Here is a 9,034-nt window from a genome sequence, read left to right on the forward strand (position 1 = left end):
TGACACAGTGAGTTTTATTTTTACTTGTGTTTTCCCTAGTTCTTCTGGATTTTTGACCAAAAATAAAGAAGAAGAAGAGATGGGCTGCACACCTTCTCGCAGTGAGATTGCTGGTACTGCTGAAAGAAGTGGTGTTAAAGCTTTGAATAAACCCAAAACTGTTCTGCCAATTGATTCAAGAGATAAAGGAATCCCTCTGCTGGTTAAAGGTTCATCTTGCTACAATATTGATGAATATGGGATTCAGAGGAAGGACTATGTGGAAGAAGAGGAGGAGGATGAACTGTCAGGGCCGGATAAAAATGATAACTCAAAGTTATCTTCCAAGTCTCATTCAGATTCCCAGATTAGCAGGGAAGACAAGAAAATTGAGAGGATGGCCACAGATGCTGAAGTCATTATGTCTGAACTGATTGAGTCTCAAAAACACATCACTGAGTCCATAGAGATCAGAAAGCAAACCTCCTGCGAATCAGAAGCATCAGCTTTCATCTGGGATGACAAGAATGAAAGCAGCTCAAAGCAAGTCCCAAAGAAAGGGAAGAAGAAAAAAACCCATAAGCTGGCAAAGCAAGGCCAACCCAACAAAAGCAAAGAGAAGTCCATGCAGGCCCCGTGTGAGACAGAGAAGAAGGTAGACTTCCCAGAAGTGCTCGTCAAGGCTCACCAGAGTGCATATGCCTACTTACACCCCAACCTCTCCAAGTATGAAGCTATTCTGCACATGGCCAACCAGGCCACCCAAACTCAGCTTTTCCTACAGCAGATGATCAGCTTCCTTGTGCTTCGCTTTGATGAAATCAACCAGCTCTTGGAAGAAATTGCCAACGATGGGGAAAGTCTTCTCAAAGATGTAGGTGGGAGTCTGGCATGGCCAGCAGAAAAGGACGATTTGAAGGAGCATCCAGATCTTCTGCAACAGCTACTGCAGTACACGGTCAACAAAATGCAGTTGGTGAGTGGGATGCTGGCCTCCCTCACGTCCAATGCCCTGCAGGAGACGTGCAGCTACCTGCAGTCTGCTGCAAGCAACCTGGAAGGCAAGCTGAAAGCAAAGCAAAGCTTTGATGAGCACCTGCTGCGGACAGTAAAGCTGCTCGAAGCCTCGACCGTGGGGCCCTCTCAGTCCCACGGGGATGACAGGACTCTCTGTTCTGAGGACAGTGGCATTGGTGTGGACAATGAGTCCCTCAAAGAGTTCAGTGCTCTCAGCCAGCATGGAGGACAGCCAAGTGACTCCTGCACACAGGGACATCCATCCCGAAAGCATGCTGGAACAGCGGAGCGTGGGAATGGGGGCACAGCGTCAGGGGGCACAGCTGCATCCCATGGCTCTGCTCTTGGAAGGCATTTTAAAGGCGTGTTTCATTCATCTGTGCAAAGCAGGGAAGCAGCTTCTTGTCAGGGTGGAGTAGCAGAAGGCACTTCTACCATGCCCCAATATGCAAACTTGAGCAAAAGTTCCTACAACGCCTTGCAGTCTGGTTCTGCTCAGGAAGGGGAACGTTTCAAAATCTGTGAATCAACAGATTTTCTTTCTGATGAGGATGAGGATGATGATGATGATGAAGAAGAGAGCACACTGGGGGAGGATGATGACAGCACAAGTTTATCAGAAATGGGGAAGGATGCTCTGCCAAGGTCCCTGTCTTCACCTGCACTCACTGATAACATTCCAAGGCAGTCCATCAAAAGGACAGAGAACGTAGACACAGAAGAAATAATTTTGAAGATGAAAGATGCCATCAGTGAAAAAATCAAGTTCGTCCCAGCTAAATCCAGGCGTAAAGAATGGATAGAGGATGAGAGTGGAAGAGCAGTCCTAGCAAAAAGGCCCAGTACAGCAATAGGCAGACAGAGAAAGTTTGGGAAACAACGGCGGTCCAGGTCAGAGGAGTCCCTCAGGAGCCAGGCAGAGGACCCAACACTCCTAGAGCTTCAGAGGACTCAAAAGGAGCTCAGCAAAAGGCTGGAAATGTTATGTGGAAAGGATCTAGCTAACAACCTGGAGCTTTGGAAATCAAGAACTGCACCTTATTTGCAGAACGAACAAATTACATCTAGGTCCTCCCGCAAGCTGAAGGCAGGCCTCTCAAAAAATTTCAGCATCCTGCCTAACCAGGATAAAGTCCCTTTGCTCACATCTGATCAAAATCCTGTCCTTCCAGTGAATGAAAAGAGAGTCAGGGAGCCTGTGACAGCTACTGTGCCTACCCAGGAGACACCAGGAGGCAAAGAAAATGGGCCTGCTGGAGCACAAATGTTGAGTGGCAGCAGCTGTACCTCCCGGCAGTCTGTCAAAAAACTGATTGAAACCTTCAGTCCTAGTGGTGATCTTGCAAAAACCACACCTCTAAGATCCTTAGGACCAATAAAGTGCATCAGAAAATTTGGACTTCCAGTCATCCCACCCACCACTCCCTTTCAGAGAGGCCTGGCACCTTTAAATCGTATTTCACCAGTAGAAGACACAAACACCAACAATGTTTCTTCTAGCTTTCCAAATGCCTTTCTTCCTGCACCACCTGCAGAATTAAGCAAGAAGGACACAAAAGAAGAGACCAGTGAAGACATTGAGAACCTGCCACCACCACCGCCTGAAATGTTAATGGACACTTCTTCTGAAAATTTATCTGAGCCTGAAGAAACTGCAAGTAGAGAAGGAAACTCTTCAGAAGATGCCAAGAAGATCACCAAACCAGAACTGCATGCTGCTAAGAGATCACAAGTTTCCCCAAAAATGAAAGCCTCCCTCCAGTCCATCGACTTGTTGCCAAGTAAAAATATCAGTGGCCCCAGTGGGGTGACTAATAAAGGTCTAAGGAGCAGCAGGCCAGGGGATGAGAAACAGCACAGGTACTCTCTGGAGCTGAACCCTACCAACGTGCACATCCCTAGCCAGGAGGAGATACTAGCAACCCAGAGGAAAGAGGCTGCGGATTTATACAAGCAAACCCATAAAATTATTCCTCTTCGAAATCCCAGTGAGGCTTCAAACCCCGAGAGCAGCAGCTCAGACAGCAAGAGCCCCAGGTCCCCCGACCTGCTCCGGAGCAGCGAGAAAGGCTCCCTGTTCACCAGGAGGGTCTCCCCATCGAGAACTGCTCCTTCTTCACCCACCGAGAAACTGCTTTTCAGCCCCCCAGCGCACCACAGGCACTCTCTGCAGGCCTTTAGCAGCACGCAACCGAGCTCTCCCACCGTGCAGAGGAAACCCAGCCCCCCTTCTAGCCCCAGGATGCCCAGCCCACCTTTGCAGAAGAAACTGCCCTCTCCACCATCACAGCGAAAAGCGCTGAGCCCTCCTGTGGGGCAGAAGCAAAGCTCACCGGCAGCACAGCGGCTGGCAGGCTCCCCAGCTCCATCCCCCAGCACCCCCTCCCCTCCAGCCTCCCCATCTCGCTCCTACAGGGGCCCAAGGGCCGGGCTGGATGCTGGGGATGAGCACCTGCTCTCCCCCTCCAAGAGGAGCAGCAATGTCCGTTCCATATTCTGCCCGGCCACCTCTTCCTTATTCGAAGCCAGAGCTCCAGCGGCACCCAGCAGAGGCTCAGCCGGGGTGCCCAGCCAGCTGGAAGCCGCAGCACACTCCCCGAAGGGCAGCCTGCTGTTCCGGCAGCCCGCAGACCGGACCAGGAGGCTGTCCCTGAGCGCCAGCAGCCCTCGGCCGTTCGTGAGGAGAAGTTCCTCCGACCGCCGGCCAGGGGCCCAGCCTCATCCTCCGGCTCCTCTCACAGCTGCCAGCGACCCTGCACTTAACCAAGCAAGGTAAGGAACTTGATGAAAGCAGACCTATGGCACCGTGCTGGCTTTCTAAACTTCTGATGGGAATTTAATGTGGTTAAGAGGCTTCCCAGAAAGGTTCATGTGCAGGAGAGATGGCTGGGCAAAGATAGCACTGTTTGATCATTGTCAGTCCCTTCCAACTGAAATAATCTATTTTCTTGCCTCAGATTTCAGTAGACTACCAGTCTGAATGAAGAGTTAACTTCCCTTGCTCAAGCCTTACCCTTACATAAGCTGTGACAGGCACCCTGGGGAAAATTCAGTGTTGGCTCCATGGCACAGAACTTCCCTTATCTGTGTAGGGGGGCTAAGGGCATCCACATTCAATTCTTAAAAGCTCTGAAGCAGCCCTCAGGTTATAAACATAAATATTTATGAGAAGATAGTCTTGAGCCAAGAGGAAGGGTGTTGTTCTATCATCAGTTTCTAATCCAATATAAACTGTTCATCTGAAAGCTGTGCAGGAGTGTTTCAATTCAGCTGGCAAGAATGAGAGACAGATAATATATAGGCAAGGATCTGTGTGGACATAATTGTAGCCTGGCATTTTGAGCTTCTTGTGCACCGTTTCAGACCTAAGTGCTGATGTCAAGTCTGCTGGGTCCACAGCCCCAGCCCAGTTTTCCAAGTGGAAAAGCATCCCATAGCTACTGGAGATTCATTGCTCTGAAAAAGAAATCAAAACACCAACACATGTCAGTTCCATGTTTGCTAAAAGTGGTGGCCTCTTATTAAAAAAATTGGCTTAGCTTTAAATTTTGTCTAACACCTAAGAAAAAAAAATCATAAAACCAGCCAGGAAATAGAAGTGGGTATTTGGGAATACTCAAAGATGTGTAACAGCCTAGAAGTACAATGTTGTTATTCTGGTTTCTTAACATCTTAGGATGTGTAAGTCAATTAAGCTTTAAGCTTCTCTGGTAACCTTTCCACACATGAGCAGTATTTTTGCTCTTGCCCCAGAAGAGCTGCAGTCACATGGCTCATTCCCTTGAAGAGGGATAGGGATTGAAAGATCAACCCCAACAGGATGAAACTGCACTTGTAGGTGCACAAGCACTGTGAGCACAGGGACAGTCATGGGCACTGCAGACAGATGTCCAGGTTATTCCCACTCCAAACACAGAATAAGGACTGAGTATCCCATTCTGAACAAAACATGTAAAAAACACTGGGAAATGGAAATCATTTTGCATTCCCAGTTCTAATATTGCATTGTAGCCTGACATTTGAATATTTCCTAAAATTCCTGTACAGTGTTGCTAGGCTTTTTGTTGTTTTTATATACTGTGTGAAGTCAGCTTTGTCTACTCCAGTGCCTGGCAGCAGAAATAAATGTTTTTAAAAGAGGTTTTATGTAAAACCTTGCATGACAAAAGCCCCTGCAGTTTTATGGATGGATTTTAAAACCAGTCTATTATAAATTGGGGTATATTATCTTTCTATCACAGTCTGTCAGAGTATGGTGAGTAATATAAAAAAAAACCTCACTGTAAATAAAATCATCCCTTTGTGAAAAAAGTCATATATCCTAGTGTTATGATCTACAAGTATTTTGGAAGGACAAAATATATATCATGGGTCAAATTCAGCTTATTATTCATCCCAATGAACATCAACAGTAGTGCTAGTCAGTTATGCCAAATTTATATTAACATAAGCAAAAGGGAAATTTAGGTCATTAATTACCACACACACTGATTTAGGATTCAATACATAACTGTGTGTTTTCTTACACCCAAAATAAGCTGCCTGGAGTAAGTTTTATGACCTTGCATTGAATGGTCAAAAATGAACTATCATAGGCAATGTGCCCATGGGCAGAGAAGGACCATTTTAGGAATGAACATGGGGTAAAAGCTCTGAGAGCTCCTCACATCACTGTAGGTCCTCTCCTCCTGCTCAGGACTGGGGTGGTTGCCACAGCTGTGAGCACCACATCACCCTGTGCAGATGCTGAGCCCTGCTCTTGTAGCAGGTGCCTTAATAGACAAAGCACCACACTCTGATCCATCCTTCTCCTCCACGTTCATTAAACAGCCAGGACTTTCTTAGCTTGGTAATTCACCCAGCTGACTGAAGAAAATCTCAAAATGTCTAAAACTAAACCTATGCCTAAGCCTAAACCTAAGCCTAAACCTAAACCTAAACCTAAGCCTAAACCTAAACCTATATTTCCTCCTTCTAGCAATGTTTGAATCAGGTCTCAAACTCACAAACCATTACCACACAGCTGTCAGTCTCTTTTCCTTCATTCCTTCCCTTGCTTTACCTCTTCTTTCCAAACATGCCTTTTTTTTGTCTGTGTGGTGTTTTCCTATGTTATTTTTCTGTGTTATTAGCAGCTTCATTAGAGAGGACAGAGTCAAACCTGAGATACTATCAATCTTTTATAGGTAAAACATTATGAAGAGCAGCAAGTTATCCAGTTTCTCCCATGCTCACAAACTCAGGGACATAAGAGATATATCCCCCCACTTTTCCCAAACCAAATTAAAATATCCATTTGCTGAGAAGTAGGTTGCCAATCTGGCAGAGCTTGTACAAGCAAAAAAAGGCAACTGTGTTGCCTCTCCCACACACACCCTTTTAGCAGAAGCACACACACAAAAAAAAGAGACAACTTCCATCTTATTTTGCAAGCTGGCATTGATGGGCATTAAATGTCAGCATTGTTCAGAGATTCATGTGTCTCCTGCACACTCATTGCCTTCCTAGAAGGCAAAACCCATTCTTTTTCCAAGCATGTCTTCTGCCCATCCCACTTTGTAAGGACTTAAAACATTAGTAACCCCAACTAGGGCTGGAGCTGGAGCTTTTGCATTTAGTCTTAGGGTACCTGACAAGAGCTTCAGTTTTCAAGTCAGTTCAACTGGTTCCTATTTGAACAACCTGTGGCTGGATAGACTGAGATAACTTGGCTGGTTTCTAAGCTTGGTCATTTGACAGCAATCAGCAATTATTGGCATCTCAGTAAGGCACAACATGTACAATTGCTCTGTTCATAGAAATTCTGTTAGTCTGTAACACAGTTGCTGTGTATGCACCTTAACAGAATAGTATTTCATTGAGACTGCTCCTCTCCCAAGTGGTAGAGCAGAGAGAGAAGATAAAATGCTATTGTCTTTAACATTCTATTCAGTGAGGGCTTGAGAATGGATGGGGTTGACTGAATCAGGCTCAAAGCAAGTAGCCCAAATGAGCCCTTCTGCAACTGGGGGATATTTGAATCTGGATTTGTTTCATGACTGGACATGTATCACAAATCTCTTCATTTAGCAGTTCAAGTCCCAGCAGTTAAGAGTAGGAACATAACAGCTTGTCTGTAGTTGAAAGCTCATTCAGTTAAGTAGTTCATATACTTAAAATACAGTAATGATTCCCAGATAGCTCTGAAATACTTCCCCATGTTGAGCTTAAACCATGAATTAGCTGCAGCAACACAGGGCACACTTCACACACTTGATCAGGAAGGCACGGGGTGTGAGATCCAGTAGATCCACTGCTATGATCAGTTTGATCCATAAAGTCCCTGTACCCCCAGGGAGTGCCAGAGCAACCTCAAGAACATCATTTACACCTGCTATGTCTCAGTGCTCCTGTCACCAGAGTGAGAGGAGCAGATGTGCAATACCAAAGTCCCCTCCCACAGTCATGCTGGCATGCTCAGAAACTACTGTAACCAGGCTAAACAGATGCACACCAGAGGTAAGACCTTTCCTTTCCTTTCCTTTCCTTTCCTTTCCTTTCCTTTCCTTTCCTTTCCTTTCCTTTCCTTTCCTTTCCTTTCCTTTCCTTTCCTTTCCTTTCCTTTCCTTTCCTTTCCTTTCCTTTCCTTTCCTTTCCTTTCCTTTCCTTTCCTTTCCTTTCCTTTCCTTTCCTTTCCTTTCCTTTCCTTTCCTTTCCTTTCCTTTCCTTTCCTTTCCCAGTCTGAAACAAGGCTTTTCACTCAAATCTGCCCCTATCTGCAGGGAAACCCAGTCTCACACTGATGCCCTGTAAAACACACAAAATGTTTTCTTCCCATGGGAGGTCTGGGAGGGAGAGTACAGTGATTTGGCATAAGATGAAGTCTGGGTGGTGCTCACATGGAGCGTGTTCAGGAGGAGATGGAGAATGACCGGGCATGGTGCAGGGTTTGTGCTTTGTGGGTTAACACTGTCTAATCAGTGCTGTTTTAAAAAGCCATGAATCATTAGCCTCTTAAGCATCTTTCCTTCTGCAGCTTGGAGAAGAGCCCTAGAAAAGCAGGTGACTCTTGGAGCAGCTTGGAAACCAGAGAGTCCAACAGATCCGCTTCCCACCCCGAGCTCTACGTCGTGGGCCAGGGGCTGCAGAGAGACTGATGCCCCCAGAGGCAGAGGCACAAGCAAGGACAGAGGCCCCAGAGGGAGGAAACAGCCTTACCAAAGCCTCCAAAACACAGCTCCATCTTCTGCAAAGAAACTGTCTGATGGCATTGCACCAGAAACCCAAACTGGGCTCAGCAATCTCATGAAACACCAACTGGCTGCTTCTCCTTTCATTCCATGGTTTAGCTCAGAGGTCTACATGGAGCAAAATGTAGCTGGGTGAGTCTAAGGCAAATTCGGTTGATGAAGGCAATTCCTTTTTTCCCAGTTAAAAAATTAATACAAATTATCATTATTCAGCGTGTTATTTATTCAATAGGCATCACAGTCTGTGTAAAAAAGTGCTGTTGTGACTTTTCCAGGAGGGAGGTAAAACCCTGAACCAATTGAATGTTACTGCAATTAAACATCCATGGTTTCAACAAAGCCACATTTTTACCCTAGGTGTTTATCAATATGCAGAGAGAGAATAATGTCATATACAAGTTTAAAAAAAGCAACCCCTTTTGAAGGAAAAAAATTAGGGATGTAACTCCCTCAAAAAAGCCTTTGATCTTCTAAATCACCTTTGATTACCAGATAATCTTATCACCTCTAGTTTCCAGGCTTAATCCTGATTAGTTTTGCAATAGCCCAATCAAACAACATTATAAATCACAAGGCATCTAAGGACACATTTGGAGGTTTCGTTTGTGTTTGTTTTTGGCTTTTTGTAAAAGAAAAAAAATGCCATCATGGAAAATCCTGTTGTCCCTGAAAAACTTTCATATTTTTTTTCTGATTTATGCAGTTTGAGGGTATTTATTGTAATTTCCCTGGATAGCCTAGACAGATTCTTGTTAATAAAAACACAAGTTATTTACAGTCAATTAATCCTAAGCTTCTACAGCATTCAC

The 9,034-nt window shown here is 45.4% G+C and overlaps 1 protein-coding gene across 1 annotated transcript; it reads left to right on the top strand.

Annotated features, from left to right (window-relative positions):
• The first annotated feature begins 79 nt into the window (after positions 1-79).
• PCARE (photoreceptor cilium actin regulator) lies at positions 80-8,407 on the top strand. The gene is made up of 2 exons (XM_056487741.1): positions 80-3,768; positions 8,012-8,407. Exons 1-2 carry the CDS (start codon positions 80-82, stop codon positions 8,130-8,132), a joined length of 3,810 nt encoding a protein of 1,269 aa, XP_056343716.1. The 3' UTR covers positions 8,133-8,407.
• Positions 8,408-9,034: the final 627 nt, after the last annotated feature.

Source organism: Oenanthe melanoleuca, chromosome 3 (assembly GCF_029582105.1).
Source record: "Oenanthe melanoleuca isolate GR-GAL-2019-014 chromosome 3, OMel1.0, whole genome shotgun sequence".
In the NCBI taxonomy this organism is placed as follows: domain Eukaryota; kingdom Metazoa; phylum Chordata; class Aves; order Passeriformes; family Muscicapidae; genus Oenanthe; species Oenanthe melanoleuca.

Coding starts and splice junctions, on each gene's coding strand:
- PCARE (XM_056487741.1), top strand. CDS start 80: ATGGGCTGCACACCTTCTCGCAGTGAGATTGCTGGTACTGCTGAAAGA. Junction 3,769..8,011: donor CCTGCACTTAACCAAGCAAG/GTAAGGAACTTG, acceptor TTCCTTCTGCAG/CTTGGAGAAGAGCCCTAGAA.